The 19440-nt window shown below is 41.1% G+C and overlaps 1 protein-coding gene across 3 annotated transcripts in view; it reads right to left on the bottom strand.

Annotated features, from left to right (window-relative positions):
* Positions 1-16518: 16518 nt before the first annotated feature.
* LOC128310957 (doublesex- and mab-3-related transcription factor C1-like) overlaps positions 16519-19440 on the bottom strand; it is a 30285-nt gene continuing 27363 nt past the window's right edge. For all 3 annotated transcript variants that reach the window (XM_053202493.1, XM_053202494.1, XM_053202492.1), the window contains 2 exons: positions 18973-19120; positions 16519-18005 (listed from right to left, as the gene is read on the bottom strand). In XM_053202493.1, the coding sequence (XP_053058468.1) occupies positions 17893-18005; positions 18973-19120 (261 nt within the window). In that variant the 3' untranslated portion in view covers positions 16519-17892. The remainder of the gene's footprint in view (positions 18006-18972; positions 19121-19440) is intronic.

The raw sequence follows: 19440 nt of genomic DNA on the forward strand, positions 1-19440 counted from the left end.
GCTATTACAGTATCATTGGCTATATTCCCTATGCTGTGACTTTTATTCCCATGATTTATGCAGGCAAGTACTTCCTTTTAGACCCTTAACAATATTTACCCATTTTCTTTGATTTGCGTACTTCCTATCAAGAAGTTACCTATAGGCCTAATTGTTGTCTCTTTGAAGTAGATGTACCTTTTCTCTTTCAACGCTTTTCAGATTTCTCTTTGTCTCTGATTTTATGTAGTACAATTATTGTATGTCTTAGCATGGCTTTCTTAGCCTATTGAGGCTTGCAGAGCTTCTTCAATCTATGGCTTGACCTCTTTGGTCAGTATTGGAAAATGCTCCTCCATTATTTCAAACACTACTTCTCTCTATTCTTTCCTTAAAGACACAGATAAATATGTTTGACCTTATACTTGAATCTTCTACCCTCTCTTCTCTGTATTACATCATTTGTGTCTCCAAGCTTTATTCTAGGTACTGTATTTTACCTGTTGTTAATTTCACTGTTTGTAATTTTTTTAAATGTGTATTTATTTTTGAGAGAGAGAGAGAGAGAAAGAGAACAAGCAGGCAAGGGGAAGAGAGAGAGGGAGAGAGAATCTGAAGCAGGCTCTAGGCTCTTAGCTGCCTGCACAGAGCCCGACACAGGGCTCAAACCCATGAACTGTGAGATAATAACCTGAGCTGAACTCAATACTTAACCGATTGAGCCACCCTGGTGCCCCTCAACGGTTGTATTTCTAACATATTACATGTCATTCTCTTTTGTACATTTTAATCTGCTTTCCAACCAATCTTTTGATTTATGTGACATAATAAGAAATATATAGTTGGTCTTTATCCCTAGTTCCTGACACAGAGCACCTAAATCCCTTGGAATTTCCTGGGTGGTAGGTTTGCCTTTTGTTCTAATATGGTAGCTCCTGGCAGGCCCCCAGATAGTAGCTTCAGAGTGGAAGTTGGTTTCCAGAAAGATCAAACCTTGGTAAGAAACCTGGAACTTTCATTTCTACACCCACTCCCAACCTTGGAAGAAGGGAAAAGAGCTCGAGATTGAGTTACTAATTAATCATGCTTATGTGGCGAAATCTTCATAAAAACCCCTAAACAATGGAGTGCAGAAAGCTTCTGAGTTGGTGACCACATCCACATATTAGGAAGGTGGCATAGCCCAACTCTATGCAGAAAGAAGCTCCTGCATTTGGGACCCATCCAGATCATGTCCTATGTACCTCCTCATTCTGCTCTTCATTTGTATTTTTATATAATATCCTTTATAATAAATCAGGAAATGTAAGAGTAGTGTATTTCTGAGTTTGTGAGCCATTCTATAGAATTACCAGACCTGACACATAACCAGTTGGTGAGAAGTTTGGGAAGCTTAAGACTTGTGACTGGCATCTGAAGTTGGAAACATTCTTGGGGGACTGAGGCATGAAGTCTGCACTGATTCAGGGTTGTAAATATGAGAACTTAACTGAACTGTTGAAAACCCAATTTGTGTCTGCAGAATCAGAGAACTGGTTGTTGGTGTTGTAAAACACCTCAGAATTACCTATGTTAATCCATTTCATGGTATCAGTTACTCCACTTCTGCATCATTTAATCCATTTCATGGTTCCAAAATTGTAACTAGCTCTTTTTCAAATTTTTGTGTCACTTTTATGCATTTGTTTTCTGTCAATATTGTCATTCTTTCCTTTTGTGTTCTTGGACATAGTAAGCATAACTCTTTGTGTTTGTGTGTGTGTGTGTGTGTGTGTGTGTGTTGTGTTGTGTGTTTTAGGTGTGCATCCAAAAATTCCAACAGCAAGAACTTTTGTAGATCTAAGGTCTGTTGTTTTCTCAATCTCATTCATTTTTACTCTCTTCATATATTTTTGGGAGTGTATGTTTGATAGTTTCTTTGAAACATCATTCATAAATTTCATCTCAACTTGTGGTTGATTTTAAATGCTTCCTCAGATGATTTTCTGTTGCTGCTTCCAGAAACTTACAGCATTAGCATTCTGCAATTATATACACCTGATGTCAGAGAAAAGATTTTATGGACTACTGAGATTCCCTAATGCTGGTCCACAATCTTGAATGCACTGTTATTTCCTGTTCACTGTTAAACCGAGAGTGCAGCCTTTGTTAGTGTCCCTCACCAACACCATTACCCTTGGTAGGCTCTGGATTCTTATTTTGTCATACAAGCCTCATGAGGCTGTAAAGAGCACTGTTCATCACTCAGCTTTTTATTCCCAATTTGTTAAATATCTAATATTTAATACACGCTCATAGCTGTCCGTTTAGATATCCTCAAGGATCGGGTTTGGTAATTTTTCACTATCTGGCTAGCTATTTGAGCCATTTGGAGACATGGTGGGTACCAATTTTCTATATTGTCTCTGTGGAAAAGATATTCTCAATTACCTAATCCACCATTTCTGGAGGAAAAAGGTCAACTCATTATTTTGACTTCATTTTGTTTGCTTGACTCCCCACCTGCAAAAACTGAGATCAAATTAAACAAACCCATGGGGATCATCGGGAAGATGGCAGTGTAGGGGGACGCTGGGCTCACCACGTCCTGCTGATCACTTAGATTCCACCCACATCTGCCTAAATAACCCAGAAAACCACCAGAAGACTAGCAGAACAGACTCTCCAGAGCCAAGTGTAGACAAGAGGCCCACGGAAGAGGGTAGAAAGGGCAGAGAGGTGGTGCGCACTACAGGGACTGGCGGGAGGGAGCTGGGGGGGGTGCGGCTAGAGGGGCAGCCCACCCAGCAAGGCAGAGCCCCCGAGTCTTGCTTGCAAAAGTGGAGGGGCCGGATGGCATGAGTTCTGACAGCCAGTGGGACTTAACATTTGTAATGTTATAGGTTAGCAACTCTGCTTGGAGAGCGGGAGGGCGAGAGGACACTGGTAGGGAGAGGTGTTGAGCCCTGGAAGACAGAGCTCAGCTCAGCGGGCAACAAAGGCGCTGGCCAGTGCCATCTCCCTCTCTCATCCCCCAGCCAAAATCCCAAAGGGAACCAGTTCCCATCACCGAAACTGCTTGCACTGTGCAAACACCCAACGCTGTGCTTCTGTGGATCCAGCCTTCCGATGGCCCTGCCTCCCTCCTTCCTGGTGTTGCAGGGCCCCCCGCCCCACAGGGGACCACCAAAGGCAAAGCCTGCCCCTCCGGCCCCTGTGCACTTTGCGAATCCACCCTGGCTAATACGCCAGATCCCATCAAAGCAAAACTACAAGCCTGGCAGTGTGCAAGTACCCCAGACAGGTGCCAATTGTTCTCAAAAGACTCCAGGAAATAGCGACAGCTAACGAATTGATCAAAAATGATTTAAGCAATATAACGGAACAAGAATTTAGAATAATAGTCATAAAATTAATTGCTGGGCTTGAAAAAAGTATAGAGGACAGCAGAGACTCTATTGCTACAGAGATCAAGGGGCTAAGCAATAGTCAGGAGGAGCTAAAAAAAAAAAGCTATAAATGAGCTGCAAAATAAAATGGAGGTGACCACAGCTCTGCCTGAAGAGGCAGAGGAGAGAATAGGTGAATTAGAAGATAAATTATGGAAAGAGGAAGCTGAGAAAAAAAGAGATAAAAAAAATCCAGGAGTATGCGGGGAGAATTAGAAAACTAAGTGATGCAATGAAACAATATCTGTATAATAGGAATTCCAGAAGAGGAAGAGAGAGAGAAAGGGGCTGAAGATGTACTTGGACAAATCATAGCTGAGAACTTCCCTGATCTGGGAAAGGAAAGGGCATTGAAATCCAAGAGGCACAGAGAACTCCCTTCATATGTAACTTGAATCGATCTTCTGCACAACATATCATAGTGAAACTGGAAAAATACAAGGATAAAGAGAAAATTCTGAGAGCAGCTAGAAATAAACAAACTGTGACATATAAAGGGAGACCGATAAGACTTGTGGCAGACCTATCTACTGAAACTTGGCAGGACAGAAAGGAATGGCAGGAAATCTTCAATGTGAGGAACAGAAAAAATATACAGCTGAGAATCGTTTATCCAGCAAGCCTGTCATTCAGAATAGAAGGAGAGATAAAGGTTTTCCCAAACAAACAAAAACTGAAGGAATTCGCCACCACTAAACCATCCCTACAAGAGTTCCTAAGGGGGATTCTGTGAGTGAAATGTTGCAAGGACCACAAAGCATCAGAGACATCACTACAAGCATGAAACTTACAGACATCACAATGACTCTAAACCCATATCTTTCAATAATATCACTGAATGTAATGGACTAAATGCTCCAACCAAAAGACATAAAGTATCTGAATGGATAAAAAAAAAAGAAGACCCATCTATTTGCTGTTTACAAAAGACTCATTTTAGACCTGAGGACACCTTCAGATTGAAAGTGAGGGGATGCAGAACTATCTATCATGCTACTGGAAGTCAAAAGAAAGCTGGAGTAGCCATACTTTTATCAGACAAACTAGACTTTAAATTAAAGGCTTTAACAAGAGATGAAGAAGGGCATTGTATAATAATAACAGGGTATATCCATCAGGAAGAGCTAACAGTTATAAATGTCTATGTGCCAAATATGGGAGCCCCCAAAATACATAAAACAATCACAAACAAAAGTAACCTTGTTGATAAGAATGTGGTCATTTCAGGGGAATTTAATACCCCACTTACAACAATGGATAGATCATCTAGACACAGGATCAATAAAGAAACAAGGGCCGTGAATGGTACATTGCATCAGATGGACTTGACAGATATATTTAGAACTCTGCATCCCAAGGCAATAGAATATACTTTCTTCTCAAGTGCACATGGAACATTCTCCAAGATAGATCACATACTGGGTCACAAAACAACCCTTCATAAGTATACAAGAATTGAGATCATACCATGCACACTTTCATACCACAATGCTATGAAGCTTGAAATCAACCACAGGAAAAAGTCTGGAAAACCTCCAAAAGCATGGAGGCTAAAGAACACCCTACTAAAGAATGAATGGGTCAACCAGGCAATTAGAGAAGAAATTAAAAAATATATGGAAATAAACGAAAATGAAAATACAACAACACAAATGCTTTGGGATGCAGTGAAGCTAGTACTGAGGCGAAAATACATTGCAATCCAGGCCTATCTCAAGAAACAAGAAAGATCCCAAATACAAAATCTAACAGCACACCTAAAGGAAATAGAAGCAGAACAGCAAAGCCACCCAAAACCCAGCAGAAGAGAAATAATAAAGACCAGAGCAGAAATAAACAATATAGAATCTAAAAAAACTGTAGAGCAGATCAACGAAACCAAGAGTTGGTTTTTTGAAAAAATAAACAAAATTGATAAACTTCTAGCCAGGCTCTCAAAAAGAAAAGGAAAATGACCCAAATAGATAAAATCATGAATGAAAATGGAATTATTACAACCAATCCCTCAGAGATACAAACAGTGATCAGGGAATACTATGAAAAATTATATGCCAACAAATTGGACAACCTGGAAGAAATGGACAAATTCCTGAACACCCACACTCTTCCAAAACTCAATCAGGAGGAATAGAAAGCTTGAACAGACCCATAACCAGCGAAGAAATTGAATCGGTTATCAAAAATCTCCCAACAAATAAGAATCCAGGACCAGATGGCTTCCCAGGGGAGTTCTACCAGACGTTTAAAGCAGAGATAATACCTATCCTTCTCAAGCTATTCCAAGAAATAGAAAGGGAAGAAAAACTTCCAGACTCATTCTATGAAGCCAGTATTACTTTGATTCCTAAGGCAGAGAGACCCAGTAAAAAAAAAAAAAGAGAATTACAGGCCAATATCCCTGATGAATATGGATGGAAAAATTCTCAGTAAGATACTAGCAAATTGAATTCAACAGCATATAAAAAGAATGATTCACCATGATCAAGTGAGATTCATTCCTGGGATGCAGGGCTGGTTCAACATTCACAAATCAATCAATGTGATACATCACATTAATAAAAGAAAAGATAAGAACCATATGATCCTGTCAATGGATGCAGAAATAGCATTTGACAAAATTCAGCATACTTTCTTAATAAAAACCTCGAGAAAGTTGGGATAGAAGGAACACACTTAAACATCATAAAAGCCATTTATGAAAATACCACAGCTAATATCATCCTCAATCAGGAAAAACTGAGTTTTCCCCCTGAGATCAGGAACATGACAGGGATGTCCACTCTCACCGCTGTTGTTTCACATAGTGTTGGAAGTGCTAGCATCAGCCATCAGACAACAAAAGGAAATCAAAGGCATCAAAATTGGCAAAGATGAAGTCAAACTTTCACTTTTTGCAGATGACATGATATTATACATGGAAAACCCGATAGACTCCACCAAAAGTCTGCTACAACTGATACATGAATTCAGCAAAGTCGCAGGATACAAAATCAATGTACAGAAATCAGTTGCATTCTTATACACTAACAATGAAGCAACAGAAAGACAAATAAAGAAACTGATCCCATTCACAATTGCACCAAGAAGTATAAAATACCTAGGAATAAACCTAACCAAAGATGTACAATATCTGTATGCTGAAAACTATTGAAAGCTTATGAAGGAAATTGAAGAAGACAAAGAAATGGGAAAACATTCCATGCTCATGGATTGGAAGAATAAATATTGTTAAAATGTCAAATGTCAATACTACCCAAAGCTATGTACACATTCAATGCAATCCCAATCAAAATTGCACCAGCATTCTTCTTGAAGCTAGAACAAGCAATCCTAAAATTTGTATGGAACCACAAAAGGCCCCGAATAACCAAAGTAATTTTGAAGAAGAAGCCCAAAGCGGGAGGCATCACAATCCCAGACTTTAGCCTCTACTACAAACTGCAGTCATCAAGACAGCATGGTATGGCACAAAAACAGACACATAGACCAATGGAATAGAATAAAAACCCCAGAATTAGAGCCACAAAAGTATGGCCAAATAATCTTTGACAAAGCAGGAAAGAATATACAGTGGAAAAGAAAACAGTCTCTTATCAAATGGTGCTGGGAGAATTGGACAGCAACATGCAGAAGAATGAAACTAGACCACTCTCTTACACCATTCACAAAAACAAATTCAAAATGGATAAAGGACCTGAATGTGAGACAGGAAACCATCAAAACCCTAGAGGAGAAAGCAGGCAAAAACCTCTCTGACCTCAGCCGTAGCAATCTCTTACTCGACACATCCCCAAAGGCAAGGGAATTAAAAGCAAAAATGAACTATTGGGACCTCATGAAGATAAAAAAATCTTCTGCACTGCAATGGAAACAATCCACAAAACTAAAAGTCAAACAATGGAATGGGAAAAGATATTTGTAAATGACATATCAGACAAAGGGCTAGTATCCAAAATCTATAAAGAGCTCACCAAACTCCACACCCAAAAAACAAATAATCCAGTGAGGAAATGGGCAGAAAACATGAATAGACACTTCTCTAAAGAAGACATCGGATGGCCAACAGGCACATGAAAAGATGCTCAACGTCGCTCCTCATCAGGGAAATACAAATCAAAACCACACTCAGATATCACCTCATGCCAGTCAGAGTGGCTAAAATGAACAAATCAGGAGACTATAGATGCTGGAGAGGATGTGGAGAAATGGGAACCCTCTTGCACTGTTGGTGGGAATGCAAACTGGTGCAGCCACTCTGGAAAACAGTGTGGAGGTTCCTCAAGAAATTAAAAATAGATCTACCCTATGACCCAGCAATAACACTGCTGGGAATTTACCCAAGGGATACAGGAGTGCTGATGTATAGGGGCACTTGTACCCCAACGTTTATAGCAGCACTTTAAACAAGAGCCGAATTATGGAAAGAGCCTAATGTCCATCAACTAATGAATGGATAAAGAAATTGTGGTTTGTATACACAATGGGGTACTACATGGCAATGAGAAAGAATGAAACATGGCCCTTTGTAGCAACATGGATGGAACTGGAGAATGTTATGCTAAGTGAAATAAGCCATACAGAGAAAGGCAGATACCATGTTTTCAGTCTTATGGGGATCCTGAGAAACTTAACAGAAGACCATAGGGGAGGGGAAGGAAAAAAAAGTTAGAGAGGGAGGGAGCCAAACTAAAAGACTCTTAAAGACTGAGAATAAACTGAGGGTTGATGGGGCGTGGGAGGGAGGGGAAAGTGGGTGATGGGTATTGAGGAGGGCACCTGTTGGGATGAGCACTGGGTGTTGTATGGAAACTAATTTGACAATAAATTTCATATTAAAAAAATAAAAAATAAATAAACAAACCCCTGGGTTAGTAACACATTGTTGCCTTTGATCTTCCCAAGGTCTCTCCTTTATTTTATTCATTCAATGAGTCCCTTTTATTCATATTATCATGCTCCTATAACTGATGTGTAACAGTCTGAAAAGTTTCCTATTCAGTTTTCTTTGTATGTGTTGTCGTGAAATGTGCGTTGTTGCTTGGAATGTGTATAGTTTAATCAATACAATGTTGTGTTAACAAGACGAACCCAAGTTGGTCCACACCAAGATACATAATAATTAAAATGGTAAAAAGTATTGAGACAGAAAAAAAAATTAAAAGCATCAAGAGGACACAGTTACATACAACGGAAATTCCATAGGGCTATAAGCCGATTTTTCAGCAGGACCTTTTCAATCCACAAGGGAGTGGCATGATATACTCAAAGTGCTGAAGGAACAACACCTACAATGAAGAATGCCCTATCTGGCAAGGATATCATTCAGGATTAAAGAAGAGACGAAGAGGTTCCCAGACAAATGATAAAGGAGTTCATCATCATTAGACCAGCCTTACAAAAAAAAGTTAAAGAGACTTCTTTAAGTGGAAAGACAAAGTAATAAGTAGACATAAGCAAATGATGAAAGGAAAAATTTTAAGGGTTAAAAGCAAACATATAGCAAAGATAGTAGAATAAACATTCAGAAAGTCAGTATGGAGGTTAAAACACAAAAGTAGTAAAATCAACTGTATCTCCAAAAATTAGCCAAGGGATACACAAAATACAAAGATGCAAAACAATAAAATTTCCCAGCATCAGGACTGACCTTCAGCATTTCAAGTAGGGGATCCTGGTGTTAAAAAGGATAAAATAACCAGGGGTCAGTACTGGACCTCTGACTCTACATTTGTTCATAAGTGATGCCCGGACTACTTCCCAAACTGGTTAGAAGTAAGATCAGGAGAGCTAGGTGCCCAGTCCAAGGTTACGAGGATAGTGAAGGGTTAAAGCTTTGACTTAAAAGCTGATCAGCTGACCCCTTTTCCAGTGGCCCTTATCCTGGTGACTTTACCAGGATAGGACACCTCTGCTGGGATTGGAACTTTATTTGCTGAGCCTGAGAAGGAGTAAGTACCTGGAAGACAGAGGCTACATTTTCCTGTTGTAAAAAGCCAAAAGCAAAAACCTCTCCCCAGATAAGGACTAAGGGCTATCTATGCTTTCCAGATACCCTCTAGAAGTCATCTTTCTTAGGGGTTGGTTGGAGGTCTCCCTAAGGAGGTGGCAGGGTTAGGAGGGGTTGGGATGCCTGAGAAGCTTTTCCTAAAGAGCCCCTCTCCAGAGTCCTGTGAGGATGCCAAGGACCTCCCAGTGTAGAGACTATGTCCTGAGTGCCCCCTGCCCTTCAGGTCCGAGGGGAAGTCGTCCACAAAGATCACCATTTCTTCTGTCAAGCCCCTTAGTTCACAGGGTTCTCCATGCTTCAAACAAGACAGTGATATTTTTATTGTTCAGAAAACTGGGATTACCTTAACAGCAGCTGGATAAGACGATAGGGGCTCAGAGAGATGGGATTCCAATTTCTTCGCTCTCCAGGTGTGGAAACTGAGGCCTGGAAGGGAAGAGGCTTGCCCAAGCTAACAAAGAAAGGAAACACCTCTTCCTAGTGTGGGAGAACAAGGGTAATTGCAGTGAGACAGCCAGTGAGGATTCTGTGGGACCAGGGCTGGCAAAGGGAGCACATCTCCCCTCTAAGCTGTAAGGATGCAGAAGCCAAGAGCCTGTACAAAGTGGAGAGGATGGTGGGTCCAAACTGTTCATCACAGCAAGGAGGGCCTGAGGTGGGTGATGGCAGCCAGAATCCAATGCAAAGGGCCTAGAAACAATGCCCATTCTGGTAGCAATGAACACAAGTACTGCCCATACTGTGATATCCCAATAATCATTTCCCACTAAAAGTAGCCAAGGAAACTTGGAGAAATGATCGATTCCAGATTTGGAAGAAGAAAAGCACAAAATGAGCCTGGAACACTTTGTCATACCAGTAGGAAAAAAGCCACCAAAACTACCCAGACTGGGTCAAAAGGATATATCCACCTAACCAAAGATGAGATAATGTGAGCATCCATAAAGATAAAAACTCTAATGACCTGAAACACATTTAATAGTCACACCATTACAAAAATAATTATGCACCAATGGGGAATGCTAGGAAATTAACCCATAATTTTGATAACTGATAAATAACATGGGAGACTGGGTATTTGTTTTACCAAAGTGTCCTTCAGGATGATCAAGATAGAATGATAGCAGAATATGAGAAATACACAACTTCTAATGAATTTCATGGATCTAGTCAATGATCACCAACAACTGCTAATATCATAAAAGGAGTGACAGCCACACGTTGTGGGCCTATGATGGGAGGAATCAATACCTTCCAATCATGGCAACTGGAAGGAGGCACACAAGTTCAGTCAGCCTAGTGACAGAATTTGCTCATCCAGGAAACTGAGTCAGCAGGCTCTGCTTCACCTATACATCGTTTCTCTCTTTTGTTGAGTGCCCAATAGGCCAGAGGCACAGAGATAAGGAGTCTACCAGACAACTGACTGCCTTCTTCACTTGCCCCAACAGCTGTCAGAGTCCACCATGCTGCCCTCACAGGCTCCCTCATCACTGTGCCTTCCATGTTACAGTTCCATCTTAGACCCCCTCATCTTGATCATGTGGCCGCATCATCACCATTTGGGACCCACGGGCCCATGACCACCTGCCCACCCCCTTATCCCAGACCCACAGATCCCTAGATCTATACTAGTAGCAGCTCAACCACACCTGAAGGAAAGAGAACACAGTCCGGTTCCACAGCAATCTCAATATTCTTTGCTAATGCTTAAATTTACCCTTTCACACACCCATGTGCCTCAGTTTGGGTAAAGTATTTCAAAGAAGCAATTCATAGGAAATTCACAGATGAGGCAACATAAACAGCCAAAAAGTGTGAAAGCACATCCACCCCAACTGTTAATCAGGGAAATACCAAACAAAACAATAAGAAACCACCTTCACACTATGGAAAATTTGAAAGGGTAGAAGGAAAATGAAACCAAATGTAATTTCTGAGATGCAAGAAGGAAAGAAGAGCAAATAAAATAATAAATATTATAGTCACTCTAAATAGATACAACTGTATAAAATAATAATAACAATGATAATAATATCTTAGGCTTTAAGTATAATTTAAATATACTATAAGATGCCATGAAATTAAGGAGGGAAATAAATAAAGATAAAATGTTTTCAGATCGTGTATTGTCCAAGAAGATGGTAAAAGTATGAAAGTCAGACTTTCATAAGTTGAGGAGGCACACGGTAATTTTTATGGTAACCACTAAAAAATAGTGTTCATAATAACAAGCAAATACACAGGAAAAGTGGAATGTCAAAACAACACAATAATCAATCCAAAAGAAAGCAAGGATAGGATGGGGGGGGGCGGTGTGGTAGAAACAGGAAGAGGTGGAATAAATGGAAAATAGACAAATGAGACAGTAAATACATCAAGTGTAAAAGGTAGTTAAAAAGAAAACGCAAACTGGACAAGAAAAGGAAAATCAAATTATATGCGTGTCACAAGAGACACACTTCAAAACATAAGCATACAGAAACTTTGCAATTAAAAGGATGTGAAATAACAGACACACCATGTTGGTTTAGCTCTATTGATACCAAGCAAAAAGAACTTTAAGCAAAATGCATTATTTTAGAAAAAAGACTTAGGAATGACACAATGTACCAGGAAGTTATATAATTGAAACTGGTATATAAGGAGTAGCATAGTCAAAACTACATAATGTAAAATCCTACAGAACTTCAATGAGAAATTCACAAATCTACAATCATTGTGGTTGATGTTTTGACACTGTCCTTAGTAATTGATGAAAGACAAAAAAAGTCAATGAGGATATAGATGATTTGAGCAACTTGATTAGCACATGAAACAATGGGACTTTATAAAACATCACATCCACAAAATGTAGAATGTGCACCCATTACACGTACGCACACACACACACACAGATAACATTTAGAAAAATTGATCAGATATTGGGCCACAAAAGAAAATATGCACAAATTTCACAAGTTGAATCATATAGAGGAAGTCCTTTGATGACAACAGGATAATAGAGAAAAGTAACCATGAAAAATGCCTATTCAGGTACTTTGTTTCATTTTTTATTTGGATTGTTTGCTCTTTTACTTTTGAGTTGTAGTAGTTCCTTATTTTCTCATATTCTGTAGGTTTCCTTTTCATTTTGTTGATCACTCATGTGGTTGTGTGGAAACTTTTTATTATCTTTTCATTGAAGAAATTTATTTGTTCATTTATCATATTCCTTGCAGAGAATTTTGCTGTGAATAGAACATTCAAAAATTGTTGTTAAATATATATATTTTTGATAACTGCTCTGACTTACAGTATTATGGACATTCAGGGGATGTAAAAATGAAGGAGGTACAGTTTTTGTTCTCATGGAGTTATTAGTGTATCATGCAATATGAAACAACTAGAATATTGCACATTAAAATACCAAATGTTGTATACCCATGTGTACCCTAACTGTCCACTACTCTTTTGTTCTTGTCTTTTCCACTTAGCCTTTTCAACGCGTTTCTTTCCTAAATTTTAAGTACATCTTAGTAAAGCGTAACCTATCTACACAAATTACACAAATCAAAGTGTGTACCTGAATTCACAAAATGACACACCCATGCATCCACAAACATATTTAGAAGTAGGACATCGTACAGCCCCTTGCCTGAGGAGCCATTATGCCAACTTCCATCACTGTAAATTGACTTTGACAGTTTTAACAATTTATGAATGGGATTATAGAGTACATATTGTTTCTTTCTGGGCTTTTTTCATTCAAATGATGTTTGTGAGCAGACGCTTTTTAGTTCGATGTAGATACACTTGTTTACTGTTGCTTTTGTTGCTTGTGCTTTGGGTGTCACATCTATAAAATCATAGTCAAGGCCAATGTCAAGGAGATTTTTCCCTATGTTCTCTTCCAGGAGTTTTACCATTTCAGGTCTTATATATACTCTAAAGTTTTTGTTCTGTTTTGGGTTAATTTTTGCAGATGGAGCAAGATAAGGGTCCAATTTCATTCTTTTGCATGTGAAGTTTCACTTTATTGAGGAGACTGTCTCCTTTATTGAGGAGCACCATTTATTGAGGAGACTGTCTTTCCTCCTTGACTATTCTTGACTCCCTTGTCAAATATTAGCTGACTGCATATGCGTGAGTTTACATCCAGGCTCCCCATTCTGTCCCATAGGTCTATGTGCCTGTTCTGGGGCCAGCAACATATTGTTTTGATTACTATAGCTTTGCAATCTACTTTGAAATAAGGAAGTGTGATATCTCCCGCTTTGCTCTCCTTATTGAGGATTGCTTTGGCTGTTGGTTGCTATGCCACAGCCTTTATGAAAGGGAATGTGACAGTAATGAGCAAGATTACGTGTGTTTTCACCCTTTATTCAGCAATAGTAGTACATCTAGGGATCAACCTCAAAGATACATTGAGAAACATTGCTAAAGATTATGTCACAATTCTATTCACTGTGGGTGTATTTGTAATAGCCATAATAGCAACAACCAAGGTGTGCATCAATAGAAGATTAGCTGACTAAATCATGGTCTGTTCACACAATGGCATACTCTGCAGCTGTTGAAAGGAGTGGGAGATGCCTCTATGGAGCACTATGGAGTGATCTCAAGGATATTGTTGTCTCAGCTTTGCTGGGGTATAATTGTATACCAAAAAAAAAAAAAGCCCAAACTACATATTAGTGTATACAATCTCATGAGTTTGGGCATCTGTGTAACCGTCTCCACGATCAATGTAATAAACATATTCATCACCTCCAGAAGTTTTTCTGTGTCCTTTTATTACTGTGTTTTGGTTTGTTTTTTATTTTGCTTTCTTGTGAGAAGAAAATTTAACATGAAAAAAAAGAAAATTTAACATGAGATTTACCCTCTTGACATATTTTTACGTGGACTGCACCTCTTATTCAAAGCGTCTAATATAGTCGCACTTATGGAAACAGACAATAGAATGGTGGTTGCCAGGAGAGGGGGGAAAAGGGGACATGGAGAGCTGTTGTTTAATGGGTATAAAATTACAGTTATTCAAGATGAGTGTGCTTTAGAGATCTGCTGTATAACATAGTTCCTATACGTAACAATGAAGGCCATATTTCTACATGAGAAAAGGCAAAGTGGAGGAGTTTGTATAGATTACGCAGCATTTATCTAAGGAGGAGGGAGTGTATTGAATGTCTGTCTCTCTGATGAGAGATACAGATCTGATGGCCAGGTAATACCAGTTGCCCCATTCCTTGAGCCTTTAAGGAATCTGTTGAATACACTCCCTGCATGAGCTTTGCTTACCCTGGTGTCCCCACTTCTCACTTCTACCCAATGTTGGCTGTCTCTGGGAATGCACGTTCACCCACAAACACTTTTGACCAATTGCTCAATATTTGCTCCAGATCATTCCATTTTTTTTTCATTATCAATTAATACTTGTCCTACCCGTTAAGCTGTTCTTGCTCAGAAACCAGAGGTATCAGGCCTTTATGGCCCTGTAGTGTTTGTGTGACCTGCTTTGGGGAGAGGTGCCTTTCTGGGCAAGGGTTGAAAGTAGTGGAATGCTGGAGGGGGCTCTTACTGGAACATGAGAGCAAACTTAACTGTTCGGGAATTTTGCGAGCCAGCTGTTGAACACAGATGTTTTAAAGACTAAATTCTATAAGGTAGCAATTACATTACCTGCATTATATTGAAAACAATCATAATACATACTCAAAACTCATCAGCCTCTAATCACTTTTCCCACATCTTGAGGTTATGTACATTTATTGCATCAGAATGGTGGAAATGCATCCTTTCCCAACTCTGCATTAATTGACATGAGGTCAGTAGCGTGAAATTGGCAAATGCTACAACACGGGGCATTTCCCCCAACCCACCCCCTTCCCCAGAGAGCCTGTTGTTACACATTTGCATGCATACCACTGGTTGAAACTGATGCACTCTGCAGATGCTGCAGATCTGCAGACGTGGTGGATATCCTCAGATCCAACTGGTGCTGTTGTAAAACACATGAGAGTCAAGATCTAATGTACACTACCTTACAAAGTGATGTTTTAAATCTGTGGACTGGAGTAGTACGTGACTAAGGATGGTTCATGAAAAAAAAAAAAGGCTGGATATTTGATATTTGTGACAAAGTCCTAAGATGCCCATAATATGCCACCGTTAAGAGACTTTTTAAAAAAGGTATAGGGCAGTGTACGTACACGCATGTGCTTGCACGCGTGCATTTGTGGGGTGCGGGGGAGGATGCATGGATATCAGGTCTAAGAGGCTCTGTGTAGAAGGGCAGGTGGGACTCAGAAAAGTGAAAGGGTACAGGGAAGGGGGGCTGACTCCTTCTCCCAATCTCCATCACCTTATTTCTCTTTTCTTCCCTCTTCTCATGCCACAACTTTTAACCCCAAATACACTTTCTCCTTTACCAACTCAGCTGTGGGACCGTGGTGCACCTAGGACACAACTGCATAGCAGGGTTTTGGGCCTTTTCCAGGCAACACTGCTTCCTTCCTCTGTGACAGTGTGGCCTTGTTTATCTAATACTGGGCGAGGAGGGGTCTCGGGATCACTGATTTAAGTAGCAAATCAGGGAAGGAAGGAAAGCATGAGATGGACATCAGTCTTGCCCTATGTGCTGAGTGACCTTGCATGTTTATCTGGCATGAGATAAGGAATATAAGAAGCCTGACTTCTCAAGGCCTGAAACAAGAAAGCATAAGTTGTTATCAGATGTCATCACCATCAATCGTCTTGGGTAAAAATGAAGGAGGCATGGGAGGAGGGAGAAAACACAATGGGAAATAGTCAGCGACTGGGCATATCCAGTGGAGCTTTCCGTCTTCTGGGCGGGGTCTCCAGGTCCTTCTTTGTTTGGAACATCAGCAGAGGACCGAGATCTGATCTCAGTGCACATAAGATCTGATCCACTACTACATATTGTTACATTGAATAGGAAACAAAAGAACTATTTTTGGAAGACTCTTCTCACTGGATGTCTGCTGCTTCAAGTTTTGAGCCTTTCACTCAATGATATATGTACATAGATATACTATCAGGATGTAGGAAAAGTAATGAGAGATTGATGAGTATGTATTATGATTGTCTTAAATATAATGCAGGTAATGTAATTGCTACTTTATAGAATTTAGTCTTTAAAATTTATAAAATTATTAGCTAATTTAGGGCCTGGCAAAGAGAGGGGAGTCTTCCTCTATCCATCTGTGGCTACAAATTTCCCCTAAAACACTTGTGCAAGTTACTTGTACTCATATAGTGTGTGTCCTCATAGGTAAAAGACTGGTAATAATGCTTAGCTCAGAGAGCTGCTGTGAGGCTCTATGTGTTTAGCATACAGTGGGCACAAAATCAATGATAATGATTCTTCCTCATATTTCATGGGTCCTTCAAAAGTAGGCTCTGGGTCTAATTCATGTCCCCTCTTTGATTCTTCTGGCCCTGGTTGCCTTCAGTGCCCCCCACTGTAAAATACACATTCGACTAGAATCGAACTGGCATTCACTTGGCCATAGTTGGCCTGAATGGATGTTTTCTTTGGCCCACGTACAGGAAACCAGAGCCAGTGTTTTAAAATTGAGATATTTTACATAGAAATCTAGAATTCCATCTTCTCTTGAAAAATCAGGAGATGTGGCAATGAAGATTCCACATCCCTACATGACAACAATTGGCTGGAGCCAGGTGGCAGCTGGCCCCTAAGGTAGAGCATGCACTGTCAGTTGGCCAGAGCCTATCAGTCCTGCTCTGCTCATTCGCAAGACCTGCTTGACCCTGAAGACAACCCAATTTGGGGCCCTCTGGACAGCTGGAAGCAGTCTATGCCAGGCAGAAGGTAGGCACTTCCTTGCTAAATGAGTAAAACCCTTACCCCCCTCACCATCTCCCCCTTTTTTCGCTACCATTTTCTTGTCTTGTCATGCTAAGAAAGCTCAGTTATTGAGTAAGGTGATTCTCACTTAGAAAAGTAAACTGAACAAGTCTGTTAGAGTCAGGAGAGTCTACGTTATACTGTGGTAGCAAACAACTCCTATATCGCAGTGCCTTACAACAACGAGAATTTATTATTTGTTCACACACACAAACCTAGACACAAAATGAAAACACCCTTATATTTTGACAAGCATGCATACATGCATGAGTGCATGGGTATGTTTGCAATCACGAGTCAAATGAAAACTCTGGCATATGAACATATGACCTCCCACAGAACCCTATTTAGAGACTGATCAGCTTAGATCCCATGACGCTGTTTTCATAAGAGACATAAAAAGGCCCCAGAATCTAGGCATTAAGGGATGGTGGTACAAGAATATCCACTCTCAGCCAAGGAATTGTCCCATATCATAAAAAGAGTCTGAAAAGCTTATGAAAGAACCTAGAGGTTAAAAAAACAAACATGTTAAGCATTTTGGACTTTAAACATTTTGCAAATGCATGAATAGGAAGTACTCTGGTGAGGCCTCCTCTTCTGGGTTTCTAGCTCAAGAGGGAGATGCACCCCAGATGTCCAATAGGCAGAGAAATGGAGCTGGCTGGCCTGGGTCGGAGAGAGGAGCTAGAAGGCTGGGGTCCTTCATCTCCAGCAGGAGCTGCAGATAGAAAGGAAGGCATCAGACCCACGTCACATCCGTTTCCCCTCCTGGCTCTCCCCTCTTTTTTGTTCCACCCAATCGAGGCTTTGTCACCTGGACTACAGCACAGAACTCTTCCTCGCTGATGTGTTCATCTTGGGTCTTGCCTCCTCCAATCTCTCCATCAAAGTCACCACATATCTTTTTTTTTTTTTTTCTTTTGTCAAGCCCGGGATAATTGAATATACTCCTCTCTAGCTCAGACATTCCCGGGCTCCTCACCACCCACAGTTTCTGGTCTAGCCCTAGGCCTGGCATTCTAGACCTGGGTGACCAGTAGCCTCCCCAGCCTCATCCCTTTCTGTTCCAGCAGTTCCTCTAATGTTGCTGCTTCACTCACACACCACACCCCATCCAGCATTTTGGTCTGGGAGTGCCCAGCCTTCCCTCTCAACCTTCCCAGGATTCTATCGCTCCTCTGATCCTTCCTCTCCAGGCTCAACATTGAAATTTAGCCACAAAACACAACTAGTGAAGGCATCCAGGCTCCACATGTAGACTGGAGGCAGAGACCAGATCTCCCTCCAGCCTAGGCTCTTATCACCTACGTATATCCTGCCCACCACAACAGATTGCAGGGGTCAGACTAGAAAGCTCTGGGATGGGAGTGAGGAGACCTGGGCGTGCCACTTGATATGCTGCATGCCTCAGGGCAAGTCCCTGCCACTCTCTGGGCCTCAGTTTCCTTGTTTCTTGACACCAAATGCACTGGGCATTTCCTGATGAGCACAGAGCTCTGACGATTCACTGAGCAACCATCACCTGCCATCTCCGACATCAGGCTGAGGAGCTTGGGTTCCCCAGGCCCAAGGAGGTTCAACCCACCAACCCAGACCTCCCAGATAGGCCCTACTTACCACAGCGCCGTCCCATTTCCCAACCATCCCCACCCCGTGCTGTGCTCTCCTTTCAAGGACCAGGCTACCTGCTGCCACGCAGGGCTGGAGCAGGGAGATGGAGCCAGAAGATGCCTGAGAAGAGTTTCTCAGCATCAGCAGAGCCTCAGCGGCTTCCAGCTTCCGCTGCCACTCTGAGGAGGCAGAAACTGAGTCCTGGTCAGAAGCCTCAGGACCCTGCAATGGAAAGGGTGTGAGAGGATGGGAACTGAAAACCCATGCCTCCCTACGTCCTGCAATTGTCCCTTCAGCCCCCAGTTCCGCTGAAGGCCCCACCCACCCTGAGGCCATCTGCCCTTCCCATGCACTAAGCTTGGCCCCTGCCAGGGTCCTGGACCCCACTATTTTCCAGGATCTGTGGCCGCAGTGAGGACAGGGTCAAGGGTGGCACACGGCTGGAGGACCAGAGTTGAGCATCTAGAAACAAGGAAGGAGAGGCCAGGGGATCAAACCCTCTGGCAGACACATACTGCCAGTAGACAAACAGGGCCAGGATT

Source organism: Acinonyx jubatus, chromosome X (assembly GCF_027475565.1).
Source record: "Acinonyx jubatus isolate Ajub_Pintada_27869175 chromosome X, VMU_Ajub_asm_v1.0, whole genome shotgun sequence".
In the NCBI taxonomy this organism is placed as follows: domain Eukaryota; kingdom Metazoa; phylum Chordata; class Mammalia; order Carnivora; family Felidae; genus Acinonyx; species Acinonyx jubatus.